This window comes from Podarcis pityusensis (assembly GCF_964106645.2).
Source record: "Podarcis pityusensis genome assembly, chromosome: 8".
NCBI classification, from domain to species: Eukaryota; Metazoa; Chordata; class Lepidosauria; order Squamata; family Lacertidae; genus Podarcis; species Podarcis pityusensis.
The window spans coordinates 74,279,122-74,295,531 of NC_138033.1; the positions used below are offsets into that span (position 1 = coordinate 74,279,122).

The window sequence follows — 16,410 nt, forward strand, 5'->3', positions numbered from 1 at the left end:
GGATTTACTCTCAGTGGAATGTAGAAGGACTCTCTTGTCATGGAGATATGTGAAGCATTCTTGCTTTTTAATCTTGGCTAGTCAATATATATCAGGCTTGGAGCCCAAGTGTTGGGAGGTGCAGGAGTGAAATGACTTGAGAAAGAGCACACAAGGGTGACATACAAGTGTCACCCATGTGTCTAGAGACTGGCAGATCTGTCTGTTTTGGTTCCTCTAGGTGTCTCATTTCCTCAGTCTTCAGTTCTCCACATTTCTATATCAGTTTATGGTGTGTGTGTTTTTTAAGTCCTCATGAAAACTCTTCAAAGCAAATTTCTCCCAAGATACGCATTCTTAAGATACAAATTTGCCCAGTATGCACATTTCCCCCAATATCTGCAACCAGAAGTTGTTTTAAACCATTGTTAATATTGTGTTTTAATGTTATAATCTGCCCTGGAATCTTAAAGAAATAATAACCCATCTTCGTACGTTTCTCAAACATATGCATTTTTATGCACCCTGAGTTTTTGTAGACACGAAAAAGTGTGAATTTTGCAGGTTGTTTTGGACATGGCAAATTAGGTGGGTTCACCTTTTAACTATGGACCGGATAATATTTTTCACCCACCTGTCCCTAGGTCTTTCAACTTAAGCATCCAAGGTAGCAAAAGCAAGAAGAGAAGCATGTACTTTGTTTTTATTGTATTTTATTAAATAAAATTTCACTTTGGGATCATACATAAGCAACTTCTAAAGCCCAACTTTTAGAGCAGGGGTAGGGGGCCTTTTTCAGTGGGCCACATTCTTTCATGAGTAAGCTTCAAGGGGCCACATTTCAGGAGTGGGTGTGGTCCAAGTCAAGCTGTGCGTAGGGCAATACATGAGACTTAGCTTTGTACAGGAGCCATATGGCCCATCTGTGCAACAGAGGCAAAGGAGATCAGGTGCAGATCAGGTGTGGCCTGTGGAGGGGTGTGGGGGTGGAGCCATGGTCCTGCACACGTTGCAGTGGGCTGGAGTGCATGTGCACATGAGCAAACACTATTTCTGGCACAGAGGAGGCGTGCGCAGCTTCCTATTGGCTGCAGGAGCTTCCTGCAGCCAATGGGAAGCCAGCCAGTGTCACGGAGGGCGGTCCCCACTCTGCTCCGCGCATGAGAGCCAGCCAAGCAGGCGGCAGGGGTCCATGGGCCAGTTAAACGATCCTCATGGACCGCTTGTGGCCCATGGGCCTTAGGCTGCCGATCCCTGATTTACGATGAGTCCTGAACGCCAGATAGAGAGAGCTGGAGGGCCATACATAATCTACAGGCTTGAGGTTCCCGACACTTTTTAACCGCAGGTGGGTTTCTGCAGCTGTTGAAACTATTGCTACCGCCCTCCCCAAAGTATAACTCTTTTGACTTATAAAAAGAAAGTGGAACAGGAATGCAGCAGCAGAGATCAGTCTTATTCAGCCAAGACTCTGGTCACAGCCACACATTTAATGCACATAGCCTCCCACAAAGAATCGTGGGAACGGTAGTTTGTGCTGGGTGCTGGGAATTGTAGCTCAGTGAGGGGGTAAATGACCATTCCCAGGATTCTTTGGGGGAAACCCATGTGCTTTCAATGTATGGTGTGGATGTGACCTCTGATATCTTTTGCCTCCACCTGTGTTAGGCATAGCTTGTTCCTATTTTGTAGGTATATAAGAAAACCTGCAAAATGTGGTATTTGGCACAGAGTACAGCTCCCTGCAGGGACACGGGTGGCGCTGTGGGTTAAACCACAAAGCCTAGGACCTGCTAATCAGAAGGCCAGCGGTTCGAATCTCCGCAACGGGGTGAGCTCCCGTTGCTCGGTCCCTGCTCCTGCCAACATAGCAGTTCGAAAGCACGAAGTGCAAGTGGATAAATAGGTACCGCTGTGGCGGGAAGGTAAACAGTGTTTCTGCATGCTGCTCTGGTTCGCAAGAAGCGGCTTAGTCATGCTGGCCACATGACCTGGGAGCTATATGCCAGCTCCCTCGGCCAATAAAGCAAGATGAGCACCGCAACCCCAGAGTCCTCCGTGACTTGACCTAATGGTCAGGGGTCCCTTTACCTTTACCTTTACCTTACAGCTCTCTGCAATTCTGTTTCCTTTTTTCAAACAACAACAACATCAAAGCAAGTTTCTAGACCTCATTATACTTGTTGAAAGTCTGGGGGGGGGGTGGCTGCTGAACTCTCAGAGATTTGGGTATTTCCTTCCCCCCTCTCCTTGCCCATTAGACACAGCCAATCCTTTGCTCCCTGAAAACATTCTTGTACTGAAGACACGCTTGTCAACATATTCTTGTGCACCAACTCTGCTGCAACCACACATTGGAATTTTGGCCAGACACTTGAGATTCTTGGAAAAACCCTAGTCAAGCACTCACCGGAGCTGCCTTTTGCAGATGACTAAGCCCTGAGGGCAATTTTTGATGCATGGGCTCAGCTTTGCAGGATTATTGTACTGGACCAATTCCTGGAGGAGAGAGCTATCAATGGCTACTAGCCAGGATGGCTGCACTCTGTCTCTGCAGTTAAGAGGCAGCAAGGCTTCTGAATACCACTTGCTGGAAACCACTGGAGAGGAGAGAGAGCGCTCTTGTGCTTGAATCCTGCTTGCGTGTTTCCCACAGGCACCTGGTTGGCCAATGTGAGAACAGGATGCTGGGCTAGGTGGGCCACTGGCCTGATCCAACACACTCTTCTTATGTTCTTATGGTTAGGGTTCCTTTATAAGTCATTGAATGCTGTGATTTCCCAGGAGGGCAATCAATTTCATAGAACTGTAGAGTTGGAAGGGACCTCAGGGGTCATCTAGTCCAACCCCCTGCAATGCAGGAATCTTTTGCCAAATGTGAGGCTTGAACCCACGACCCTGAGATTAAAAGTCTCATGCTGTACCAAGTGAAATCTCCCACAAATTCTTGGCCTCAACAGAGAACATGTCACTCTTTGTCAGAAGCAATGTAGCCTCCAGGGTAAAGTTGTCCCATCCTCTTTTAGTTGGATGGCCTTCACTGGCTCCTGTGGGAGTGAGTTCCACAGATTAACTTTGCACTGCGTGAAGAAGTCCTTTCTTTTATCTGTCCTGAATATTTCAACATTCACTGGATGTCTGTGAGTTCTGGTGCTATGAGAGAGGGAGAGGAACTTTTCTGTATTCACTTTCTCCATGCCACGCATAATTTTTATAAACTTCTATCCTGTCACCTTTTCTCCAAACCAAAAAGTCCATAATGCTGCAACTTGGTATCAATGGAGAACACACCATTAATTAGCCTTTGTGGAGGGCGGGGGGAGATCTTTGATGGCCCCATTTTGTGTTCTTATTGCATAACTGGTTATACCATTTCTTGTTACAGCTCCCCATGATTCGCTTCCGAAGTTTAGTCAAGAGAGGCGCTCTCTTATCTTCTTTAAATATGCTCAAGATATTGCTGGTATTGACCCATTGCTACTATGAGGCTTTTAATTAGTTCAGTCAATCAGTTTCGCCACTTGATTAGGCTATTGCTGCTTTCTATCGAGTTACACCCCAAAGAGTAAATATATAACACACACACACCCCAAAACTGCAAAAGCTTAACCTGTCAAAATTGTAGTGTTGTATCCAATTAAGTTCTAATCACCTTCTGAAATTAATGGCCCTAAGTTAGTTATCTCCATTATTTTTTTATATATTTTTTATAATATTTTTATTCATTTTGAAACACAAATTTATACAACATATCACATTTTATCACACATTCTTCTTTTTTTTTACTTCCCTCAGTTTCTCTGCAAATCTTCCGTTTAGTTTATATTATTAACGCATATCTACACTTAATATTGCCTTTAAAAATATCCTCCCCCATTTTATTCCCTTTTTTACAATATTCCTCAGTTTTTCACAGAGCCTCTTGAAAACCTACAAGCGTTATCTGTTCGTCACATATACTTTTCAGATAATCTGTGAATCTTCCCCAGTCCTCGATGAACTCATGGTCTCGCTGATATCGAATCTTCCCTGTTAATTTATCCAATTCTGCATAGTCAGTCAATTTCGATCTCCATTCTTCCACTGTTGGTAGTTCTTCCTGTTTCCATTTTTGGGCCAGAAGTATTCTCGCTGCTGTTACTGTGTATTGGAAAAGTTTACAATCTTTATTTATTTCATTTCCTACCAATCCCAATAGAAAGGCCTCCGGTTTCTTAACAAATGTGTATTTCAACATCTTTTTCAGTTCATTATATATCTTTTCCCAGAAACCTTTTATCTCCATTAATTTTAATGGGTTTGCTCTGAGTAGAACTAGTTTCCTCTCACCCAGAAGCATGGCTTTGGTTGCCAACTCCACCCCACCACCCTGCTCTTGTGCATTTAGCATCAGCTTGATTGATATGCTGAAGCTTGGTAACTTTTTTTTTTTTACTGACACAAACAGAAGTGGTGGGCAAGGGTTCCCCTAGCTTAATTTCTTTGTGTTCAGGTTGCTGTTGAAAGGCACAGGAGCTGGGACAAAAGAAAAGGTGGCAACCTTATTGAGGAGGGGTCATAACTCAGTGGCAGGGCACCTGCCTTGCATGCAGAAGATCCCAGGTTTTATACAGGACACTTCTAGGGAGGGATGAGCAAAGGCCCACTGCTGGAAATTCTGGAGAGCTGCTGCCAGTCAGTGTTGGCAGTACTGAGCTAGATAGATCAATGGTCTGACTTGGTATAAGGCAACTTCCGAAGTCCCTATGTTGAATGTTAACCCCACCTACACGCCCACAGCCTCTTCTGTCCTTAGATCCTGTAGAAGGCTGCCAACTTTTTTTCCAAGCAGGGCTCCTGTGCTATTTCCGAATGAGCAGCTGAAGCATGGCAATAAAGTCTAATGGCAGAGAAATCAGCCAGTCTCAACACAGCTCAGTCGGCAGAGCATGGGACTCTAAATCTCAGGGTCGTGTTAGGGTTGTCAGACCTCCAGATGTGAAGTCTCTAGCCTTGCCTGGCCCCCTCCAGGTGGCAGTCGGAGGGCTTGAATCTCCAGGTGGGCGAGAGTGCCTTTAATTATAAAATTAAAACGACAAAATTGTACTAACAAAATTATTCAGAAGAGTGCACATGCAGCTTGCAAGCTTCAGCTTGGCAGGAGTTGGCCTCAAATTATAGCACAGAAACTCGGAGTGGGGTCTGCCCTCCTCTGTTTCCCTCTCCCAATTAACCCCCACCTCCCATGACTGCCAGGAGGGAAGCCCCTAGGTCTCAGGTTTGGGTCCTAAAACCTCTGTGTCTGGGGGTGCTTCTGACAACCCTACCCTACCCTCCTCTCCCTGAACCTGGTGCTTTCTGTAGCTCCTGAAGTCCTCCTGGTTTCCTAGAAGCTGTCCAGAGTAGGTGTGGGATGAACAGAGGCCCATCCCGTTTCCAGGAATAGGAGTCCTTTCGCTTTGGCTCTGCAGGAGGAAAAGCTCAGCAGGCATGAAAGTGTGTAGCACTTCTGCAGCAGTATTCTTGCTGATTGCTTCCTCCATCATTGCACACAACAACCAGCTAAGACACTGCCAGAGAAGCACTCACAGAGAGCTGGCCGGTGAGGCAGACACAGGGAAAGACACCAGCCTCTCCACCTCACCTTCTTTCTTGAGGTTAAAAGCCCTGGGAAGAAAAGAAGAAGAGGGGAAAAAAGGTTTACTCAAAGAGGACTAGAAGCTTGATGCCACAACCAGCACCTAGATTTTGGCAGGGTCTCGGCCAAGGACATCCTTTTGACTTAGCTATGTTACAGGCTTAATATGGCTTGATACAGGTTGCGTACACACCATATGTTTAAAGCACACACCCCACAAAGAATCCTGGGAACTGTAGTTTGTTTGGTTTGTGATAAACTACAGTTCCCAGGATTCTTTTTTTTTTATTTGGGGGGAGGGAGGGAAATATGCTTTAAAGGGATGGTGCATACATAGCCATCATAATAATACTGTTTCTGCCAGAGGCAATGTGCATCGTACTTACAGTTGCTGGGGATATCAAGCAGGGAGGGTTCCTACTGCACTCAGGTCCTGCTTGTGGGCTTCATACTGGGGCATCTGGTTGGCCACTGTGATAACAGGATGCTAGGCTAGGTGGTCCTTTTGACCCAACCCAGCAGGGCTCTTCTGCTGTCCTTAGGATATTCTGTTTCTCTCTAGCCAGGCTGGCTCTACCATTAGGGATGGGGAACCTGTGGCCCTCAAGATCTTGTGGGACTCCAACTCCCATCAGGCCCAACCCGCATGACTTTCCAGGAGGGAATCCTCTAATCTCCCAACTACTTCCTCTCTTAAGGTAGCCAAACGCCTCCTACTTTGGTTTGATCCCCCCCCCCCCCAAGATTGTTTTTTGTTATTATGTATTGTATATATTCTTATGTTGCTTTCCAATCTTAGATTGATTTGACTGAAGGGCAGGCTCTAAGTCACCTAAGTAAATAAATAAAAAGTTAAGCTCAGGTATGCTCTCTCGATAAGCTGTTGTGATATTGTTTTTTTCCTCCTGTTTTGCTTTCAGTTTCGTGGTTTGTTTTATAATACAGATTATTGTCATTTTTATTATTTGGCTGGCTATTCTGTGTTCTGCATCTGCACTGATGAAGGGCAAGTTATAAATATTTTACAGAAACTAATCAATAGAATCCTATTAAAAGGGAAGTCGGTTGTCAATTCTTTAGTTTGGATGGTATTCCACATTAGTCATTCTCAGAGCTGACCCATGAGTCCATTGATCTTCATTGGGTCATGGCTGACCCCACCTGAGCTATGTACATCCCAGAATCCCTTGCACCAACAAAAAGGATTCTGGGTCAAGCTTAGGTGTGGACCAGTCTGTCAATTTCCATTCATCTCAGTTTCTCATTTTTCCAATCTTGCATTTAGTTCGTCACACTTCTGTTAGCAAAATGTAAGACTAAAGTATATCTCCCACTGTATGCAAATGGCTTGGAAACGTCAGATCTATAGCAACAATGATTAAGTCAAGTTAACCTATTAGAAAAGAACACACATAAATCTACCTAGTAGGTTTTTGGAAAAATGGGTGGGATTTTTGGAATAAGATTAATTATATTGTTCAACTTTATGCTGCTTTCAACCTGTTGTAATAGTGCAAGTATATGGAAATTTTGGTTTACTTCATTGAGTCTAAACAAAATAAAATACAGTGTTAAATAAATAGAAATGGCTAAAAATCCATCCCCATTTTAAAGCACGTTTCTCCAAATATACAAATTTCTGCCAGCAATTTCCTCTATTATAATGCATTTTTGTGTATTATTTTCACTACTCTGCATGTTTCCATGCACCAATACATGCATTTTTGTATGGTTTGTTCAGAAAACCGCATCCCAAAATTTGGGAAGGCATGAGTTTCGAAGGACAGCTGCATTTCAGTTTGAAAATGTTTTCAAGATGTGTGAATTAGGTAGGGCTCATGTTAAAATGCTTACTATACCTAGATTTCTCCCTCTGCCCCAGCCAATATTTTGACCTTCAAAGCGAAGCAAAGAAAGATGTAAGACTTTACCAACCTGGTGTTCTTCAGCTGGGAGTTGTAGTCCAAAACATCTGGAGGGCGCCAGGTTAGCGCAGTCTGTCCTAATGTCAAAGAGCACAGGAAGCTGCCTTCTTCCGAGTCAGACAATTGGTCCACCTAGTAAGCATTGCCTACTCTGACTGGCAGCAGCCCTCCAGGATTTACAGGCAGGGGTCATTTCCACTCCTACCTGGGCCTGCTGCCAACCTTAAAGGTAAAGGTAAAGGGACCCCTGACCATTAGGTCCAGCCATAGCCGACTCTGGGGTTGCGGCACTCATCTCGCTTTATTGGCTGAGGGAGCCGGTGTACAGCTTCCGGGTCATGTGGCCAGCATGACTAAGCCGCTTCTGGTGAACCAGAGCAGCGCACGGAAACACAGTTTAGCTTCCCGCCGGAGTGGTACCTATTTATCTACTTGCACTTTGACGTGCTTTCGAACTGCTAGGTTGGCAGGATCAGGGACCAAGCAACGGGAGCTCACCCCGTCGCAGGGATTTGAACCGCTGACCTTCTGATCGACAGGTCCTAGGCTCTGTGGTTTAACCCACAGTGCCACCCGTGTCCCTATACCTTACCTGTGTGCCAACCTTACCTGGGGCCTTCTGCACGAAATGCAGATGCTCTGCCGCTGTAAAGGAAAGCCATTGTGATATTAAGGCCTAGAAACTTGCATTTTGCATGGGAAAGCACAGATCTACAAGACAGTGGGAGACGTCCGCACTTAGGCGTGATTGCAGAGCAGCCCTTTGCCAACCTGGTGCCCTCCAGCTCCCGTCTACTGTGCTGGCAGAGGCTCATGGGAGCTGTAGTCCAAAATGTCTGGAGGTCATGAGGCTGGCGAAGGCTGCTCTAGGAAGTGCCCTCTATTGCAGGGGGTTGGACTAGATGACCATTTGGGTTCGCTCCTAACTCTGCAGTTCTATGATTCCATGATGCCACTGAGCCACGTTCCTGCCCTCACTCATTAGACTGTCACAGGGTTGCCTTTCCCAGCTCCACCCTGTTTCTCCCCAAACAGAGCGCTCTGGAAGAAAGCACAGTGGGGTTACAGGGGGTGCACCCATGAATCATCGGAGACTCACAGGATTCGTCTTGACACAGGCGAGCAGCCACGCCAGCAGGAAAAGGGGGAACTTGGCTGGTGCAGAAGGCTGGCAGGAAAACGCCAATCTGGGGCTTTGAAAAGAAACACGCAAGGGCACTCTGGGGCAGGGTTTGGGGGCCAGGCTGCTGAGCACAGGAAAGGGGGGAAATGCCCCTGCTAACATCTAATCCCACCTCGCCCTAGGGCAAAACCATCATGCCATCCCATAATGGAAACTCAGCTCTCTATTTAGAAACAGGAGGACTAGAATATTTTTACAGAGCATCTGCCTTGCATGCAGAAGTTCCCAGGTTCAACCCCCCAGCATCTCCCAGTAAGGCTGAGAATATAGGCCCTGCCTGAAACCTCAGGGAAGCTGTTGCCAGTCAGTGCAGACAGTACTGAGATATCTGGACCAATGGTCTTGACTAGGCACAAGGCAGCTTCCTTTGTTCTTATTTAAATCAGCCTTTAATTTTGAATCATGAGGACCAGAATCTTACATTACGTTTACAGGAAATACCATAGCTCAGTGGCCGAGCATCTGCTTTGCATGCAGGAAGTCCCAAGTTCAATTCCTGGTATCTCCCGGTAGGGCTGGGAGAGGCTCCTGCCTGAAACCCTGGAGAACTGCTTCCAGCCAGTGTAGACAATACTGAGCTTGATGGACCAATGTGTCTGGCTCAGTATAAGACAGATTCCAAAGCTCCTGCGTCTTAAGTGAAGGCAGAGCAGCAGAAAGTCTTGGGTTCAAGCCTTGGCATCTCCATGTAGGGCTGGAAGAGGCTCCTGGAGAGCTGCTGCCAGTCAGTGTAGGTAAAGCCAAGCTAGAAGGCAGCTTCCAGTGTTGGAATAGACTTGGAATAGGACACAGGTTTTTCCCCCACCATAGAATTAAAGCTGCCCAGATGTGGCATTAGGAGACGTAAGGTCGAAAGAAACAGAAAAGTAGTCAATTTACCTGTTCCACGAAGGTCTTCAGGACTAGCATCCTGTTCGGTCGTCAACAGGACGACTGCCGAGGATATCAGCCGGGCAGCAGAAGGAGCCAGTCTCCTCCCCGCCGAAGGGTGGAGCCCCCCTGCCCCACAGTCAGCACTTTAACCTAGTGTTGAAATACACAGAGACACACTCACACATTGTTCCAAAAAGCCACGCTTCCTTGTGCGAGGACAGGGAACTCCGAAGTTTCATTGACCCACTGACCTCACCTGCCCATTGCCATCCCTGCACCTGGATGGACAAGGGAGAGTCGAAGGAGGAAACGTGAGACGTCTTGGCCAGGCTTTGGCGTTCTGAAAAGCAAAACCAGAGGGAAAAAAGGAAACGGAGAGAAAGAGAAAGAGTTTCTGGATGAGTCATCCATAAGGCTGAATGCAGAAAGTTTTGAAGCAAAACAGAGTGACGCTTCACCCCTTTGCCCTCCATGGTTGCCCTTCCAGCCCATTCTTATGATTTCTCTCTCTCTCCCCACCCCCCCTTGGACCTGCCTATCTTAGGACATTCCAAGAACTGAGACACCCAGCCCAGGGCTTAGAGCAAGAGCCCGATAAATGCAACCAAGTGTTGAATCTCACTTCCTGGGGAATCTCAATTTTTTTAAAAAAACAAACCCAAGTTGCTAGTCCTTATGACTCTCTTCCAAGTGCTGTTTTTATGTCATTTTAGTTTCTGGTTTGTTTTTAAATGTTTACACTCCACCTTTCCCCCAAGGAACTCAAGGTGGCGTATAGAGTTCTTCCCCACTCCATTATATCCTCACAACAGCCCTGGGAGGTAGGTTAGGCTGAGAGGCAGTGGCTGTCCCAACATCACCCACTGAGCTTCGTGGATGAATGGTAACCAGAACCTGCTGGTATAGCTCTTAGACCTATACTGTAACCATTACACTACACTGGCTCCCTAAAATTATTATTTTAAGAGTATCCCTATTGGTTGGCATCCGTCTGTCTCAGGAGACAATGGAGGAATGAACCTTTGGGGGTGAAATCAAACTGTTGGAAGGTTACAGCACCAGCTGTGTTATGTTTTGAAAAAGAAAGGTGTGTGTCTAATGTCCAACTCTGTGTAGGGCCACTTAAGTCAATGTACATTACTAACTTGAGTTCATTAGTTGATTCATTAGGTGGTTGTATCCAAAGCTGGTCCAATTCAGAGTAGACCCACTGAAGTTATTGAACATGCCTACCAGGGGGTTGTATCCAACTAAGTTTTTCTCAGAGAAGACCCACTGAAATGAACAGGCCCAATTTATTCATGATCATTGGGTTGTCTCCAGTGCTAGATCTACTCAGAGTAGACAATGTGAGGTTAATGACCATGACCAACTTAGGTCCATTAATTTCAATGGGTCTGCTCTGAATGGGGCTCAGATTGCAAATAATAAATCACTCTAGGGGAGGCTGCCCACTCTGCGCGAGTCCCCATTCTGGCTTTGGTGCAAATTGGGTGAAAATTGAGTCTACCCTGAGCAGAACCTATTCAGACACAACCCTTTAATTCTGTAAATCACCTTAGAATGACAGAATCACAGAATGGTAGAGTTGGAAGGGACCCCAAGGGTCATCTAGTCCAACCCCCTGCAATGCAGGAATCTCAACTAAAGCATCCAAGACAGATGGCCATCCAACCTCTGCTCACTTTTTGTGAGCCTTTTGTTGAAACAAGGCAAAAATACTAACCCAAAACTAACCAGTGGGCAAATATACACTCCCTCAACAAAAGACAAGGGGGAAGGAAAGAAAGGCATCTTAAAGAGATCAAAACTTCTTGGCTGTAATAGCCACCCATCTGTCACTCAGGCCCTGCCCCTGTTTTTTTAAGAGCTGTAATCCTTGCACTGGCTTAACCATGTGGGTTGACTTGTATTCACAGCGAAGGGCAGGGTGTGGGGAAGGAGGACTGAGGCTAAGAGATGGGATCGAGCAAAGGGCAACTCACACACCCTTAAAACACACACAGCGTCAGTTCTGAGTCACAGGCCCCGGGAACAAACAGCAGGCTGAACGACCCAGTTTGACAAGGGCCTATAAAAGCCACAGTAATTATGCAACTCTCTCAAAAAGGTAAAGGCTACCTAACTAGCTTAGTCATTCTTAAACCTTGTGCTAGGGCAAGTTTGCATGAGTACCTTGTGAGACATGAACTAACAACATTTCAGGCTTCTGTGTGAGGCCACCCAACTAAAGGGGCTTCCCGTTGCCTCTCTGTGCGAGTGCCTGCTCTGGCTCTCCTTCTAGTCACCCAGAGAAAGCAGGTGATTTTGCCACATCTCATCATCAGTATTCAGATGACTCGCCCACTTCCAAGGTTATTTCAGAACGCTGCAGCAAAGTGTTGTTGCCAGGACCATGTCAAAAGAGGCATTCTCATCTCCCTGTCGCCAATTCTCTTCCACACAGAAGGGAATACCTCTTCTAAAACGATGCTTGTCATCTGCAGGGTTTGCACGTATCTGTATTAAATTTCACATATGCATTTTTGAAAAAATGTGTCTGCCACCTAATTAATCAGGGGATGTTTTTTTCAGACAATCAAAGCTCTGGGAATTGTAGGTCTGTTAGAGGAATTGGGTCCTCCTAACAATTCTCAGCACTCTTAACAAACCACAACTCCCAGGATTCTTTGGGAGTTTAAAAAGTGGTATAATACTGCTTTAAAGGCATAGTGCAGATGGGCCTTTGGGTTGCAATCCCATAGACACTTACCTAGGAGCAAGTGTCACTGAGCTCAATGGGACTATGTGTAGGAATACACTGTCTATACACACACACACACACACACACACACACACACACATCTATCTATCTATCTATCTATCTATCTATCTATCATCTATCTATATGTATCAAGACGTTGCTTCACTTTATGTAGTTCCTTTGAATTCAGGACAAAAGTTGATCTCATTCTGTGTGGCTTAAAAAATAGCAATAAAAAGGTAAAGGTAAAGGGACCCCTGACCATTAGGTCCAGTCGTGACCGACTCTGGGGTTGCGGCACTCATCTCGTTTTATTGGCCAAGGGAGCCGGCGTTTGTCCGCAGACAGCTTCCAAGTCATGTGGCCAGCATGACCAAGCTGCCTCTGGCGAACCAGAGCAGCACATGGAAACGCCATTTACCTTCCCGCCGGAGCGGTACCTATTTATCTACTTGCACTTTGAGGTGCTTTCAAACTGCTAGGTTGGCAGGAGCAGGGACCGAGCAACTTGAGCTCACCCCGTCACGGGGATTCGAACCGCCGACCTTTTGATCGGCAAGTCCTAGGCTCTGTGGTTTAACCCACAGCGCCACCCGCGTCCCTCTAAAATAGCAATAGTCAGGTTTTATTTATCAAATCTTCTATATATAGGGACACAGGAGCAATTCAGTGCAGTTTACAATTTTAATGCAAAATTACCTAATTTGTTCCCAAAACAATGTGTGAATTGCAATGAAGCCACCCTTCCCCATTGACGGTTTGTTGGTTTTTGCGGTATGGTTCTCCAACAACAACAAATGCATATATTGGGGGAATCATTCAGGAGGAATGCATCTTTTAGGCAAAATTGCACACACAAAATATGTATGTAAAGGAAACGGTGGCAAATTTTCATGACGACTTAAGGGGGCGTAATAGCTGATGCAAAAATGCATCCTTTAACTTACATTTGGAATAATGAGAAACTGATACTGACAGGTTCACCCATCCCAATCTATACAAAACCCATCCATAAATGTAAGACCATCAGTAAAGGGCACATAATTACCCACTTGCCAAAGATTATTTCAAAACGTCTGCCACCGCTGTGATAAGATGATTTCCTGAAACACCCCCTCCCTCCTTTAATGATACTGTGTGAAAACCAGCTTTTTGGCTTTTTTATGCATTTCAAGAAATCCTCGGGGCCAGCTAAATTGGGGGGTGAGGACTGCAGCTCAGAGGCAGCACATGTAGGGTTGCAGCCAATACCAGTCCTGCTCAGAGTAGTCCCACTGAAGTTGATGGACATAACTAACTCAAGTCTCTTAATTTCAACTCGTTAACTTTGAGGAAAACTTAGGCCACATCCGCACCGTACATTTAGCGAGCTATTATACCACTTTAACAGTCATGGAGAATGCTGGGAACCTCCATGTGTAAAGAGTGCTGACCTCACAACATAGCTGTCAACTTTCAGATTTGAAAATAAGGGATCAGAAGCCTCAAAAATAAGGGATCAGCAGCCTCACCTATCCCGGGACAGTCTACGGGATATCTAACAATTCAGGATAGCAGTGGGAAGCAGCGGGAAACGGCACTGGAATAAGGGAATTTCCCACAAAAAAAGGGAAGGTTGACAGCTATGCCTCACAAGAGCTACAGTTCCCAGCACCCTGAACACACTACAGGTCCCAGGATTCTCCATTTAAAACAGTAACATTGAACGTTATTTGTAAACGAAATAAAATTAGAGCAAACAGCAAGAATATACTCTGCCATTCATGAACAGAAACAAAATACGGCTTATAACAAGAAAAAAAACCATATTTTAAAAGTTGAAATCACCTGTTGTGGAAAGATGCATTCTTCCTTCCCTGCATAAGCCTGAAGGAACAGAAAAGTTTTCAGAGCTGGGACAGAAGGCAGAGCATTCCACAGGGCTGGGAAGATGACATCAAAGGCTCAGTTTGATGTCGCCACCAAATGAAACTCACCAACAACCCCCGCTGCAGATGATCTGAACGATCGAGCTGGGATATAAGGGTTCAGGTGACCCTCGCAGTACCCTGGACCTAAGCTGCTTTGTCAATCAATGCAGAGACCTTGAAACTGGCTTGGTAGCAGATGGGCAGCCAGTGCAGATGTTTTAACAAGGGTGTCACGTGTTAAATAGTGCTACACTGTTGGGAGGAGGGCTTCAAGGCCCTGCTCCCCCCCCCCCACGACAGCAGCTCCTGTAGTTTAGTTAACTCCTCTGCACCCTGGCTTTTTTGCAGCCTGGCTGACCTCTCGCACCAGGTATAATATACACCAGGTATAATATAATATAGGATATTATAATATAGGATATTATAAATAATATAATATAGGATATTATAATATAGGATATTATAAATATCCTATGTACATGTGCAGAGAGCTTCCTAGCCTTTTCTCTAACCGCTCCCACCCCCACCCCCCATTCCAGAAGCCAAGCAATATTTGATGAATGCATTGTACTTATTCCACTATATTCCTGTACTGAGTTAGTGTACACACAAAAAACACACACAAAACAAATGTGCATTGCAGATCATGAATTTTGCAAAATATATACATCCTACCTGCACAAACCTGGAAAGTTAGCATACTTGGAAGTGAAAGGGAAACTCTGGAGAGTTTTCAAAACGTTGGTGCACCAGGATGGGGCTTCTGAGTGAAGTGGCTGAACAAGTCCAGGCAAGCCCAGGCAGATCACGAGGAAGCCAGCAGCCGTCATAGCGGTGAATCTTTTGCTCAGCTTATCTTTCTACCAGCAGTGTGGGAGCATGCAAGCTTTGAGTTCACACAGCATTCTTCATCAGAGGGGAAAGGAGGCAGAGGATACAAGACTTGATTGCCAGCTTAGAGTGTCAGATGAGGACCTGGGAGACTGGGGCTCAAATCTTCCTATTAGCCATGAAGCTCACTTTGGCCAGTCACTGCCTCTCAGCCTAGCCTACCTCACAGGGTTGTTGCGGGGATTAGATGAAGACGTGGAGGACCAAGTGCGTGGAGGACCTGGAGCTCATTGGAGAAAAAAAGGTGGGGATATAAATGCAATGAATAAAAATATAAAACAACCGCTCAAAGACCAACCCGGTCATAAACTCACGCAGAAACTTTTTAGAGAAGTTGCTGAATTACAACTTCTTAATAAACTGAAAACTATGGAGAGACCTGGGCTGAATAGAGATATCAGAGTCTTGTCTCATTACATATGCTAAAACTATTTTTGGTCATCTGCATACTATCCCTTGTTTTTTCCTGTAGGACTAATTGCAGTTGTCAACAGTTGTCAACAGGTTTACCATACCCATTGAGTCAATCACCCATCTCCTACTACCTTCCTGAGAAAAGCCCTACCCCACTCTCCCACTATGTTTAAGGGTCTGGTGACTTCTGTTTCAGTACATCTGAAGAAGTGTGCATGCACATGAAAGCTTACACCCAGAACAAACGTGGGTGGTGCTGTGGTCTAAACCACAGAGCCTAGGGCTTGCCGATTGGAAGGTCAGCGGTTCAAATCCCCACGACAGGGTGAGCTCCCGTTGCTCGGTCCCTGCTCCTGCCAACCTAGCAGTTCAAAAGCACATCCAAGTGTAAGTAGATAAATAGGTACCGCTCCGGCGGGAAGGCAAACGGCGTTTCCGTGCGCTGCTCTGGTTCGCCAGAAGCGGCTTTGTCATGCTGGCCACATAACCCAGAAGCTGTACGCCGGCTCCCTCGGCCAATAAAGCGAGATGAGCGCCGCAACCCCAGATTCGTCCGTGACTGGACCTAATGGTCAGGGGTCCCTTTACCTTGGACAATTTATTAATTTATTTTGACTACGTCAGACCAACACAGCTACCTACCTGAATTTAGAAACTTTTCAGGACAGCGACCTTCGCTCATTCTCAGTGACCTTCTGAAATACACACACCTTTTGAAGATTGAAGATAAGCGAAAAATACTACCTTGCAGGGTTGTTGTAAGGATTGCTGATAAAATGGTCCAAGGGCAGATCTAGCCCTGGGCAAATTAGTAGCACACAGCTACTGGTGGCTCTGGAGGCAGGGAGGGGTAATTACATGGCAATGCCCATCAG

General features: G+C 45.8%; 1 protein-coding gene across 1 annotated transcript; it reads right to left on the reverse strand.

Moving 5' to 3' along the window:
* Positions 1–1,489: 1,489 nt before the first annotated feature.
* LOC308482809 (uncharacterized protein) lies at positions 1,490–15,833 on the reverse strand. Its single transcript, XM_081016340.1, has 4 exons — positions 14,906–15,833; positions 14,148–14,186; positions 9,834–9,917; positions 1,490–4,119 (listed from the first exon to the last, which is right to left on the reverse strand). The coding sequence occupies exons 1-4, from the start codon at positions 15,058–15,060 to the stop codon at positions 4,035–4,037; spliced, it is 363 nt and encodes a 120-aa protein (XP_080872466.1). The 5' UTR covers positions 15,061–15,833; the 3' UTR covers positions 1,490–4,034.
* Positions 15,834–16,410: the final 577 nt, after the last annotated feature.

Excerpts from the sequence above, each read along its gene's own strand:
- LOC308482809 (XM_081016340.1), bottom strand. The coding sequence starts at position 15,060 with ATGACGGCTGCTGGCTTCCTCGTGATCTGCCTGGGCTTGCCTGGACTT. Across the intron at positions 14,187-14,905 it reads AACTTTCCAGGTTTGTGCAG|GCTTATGCAGGGAAGGAAGA; the intron begins GTAGGATGTATA and ends CTGTTCCTTCAG. Across the intron at positions 9,918-14,147 it reads AATGCATCTTTCCACAACAG|AACGCCAAAGCCTGGCCAAG; the intron begins GTGATTTCAACT and ends TTTGCTTTTCAG.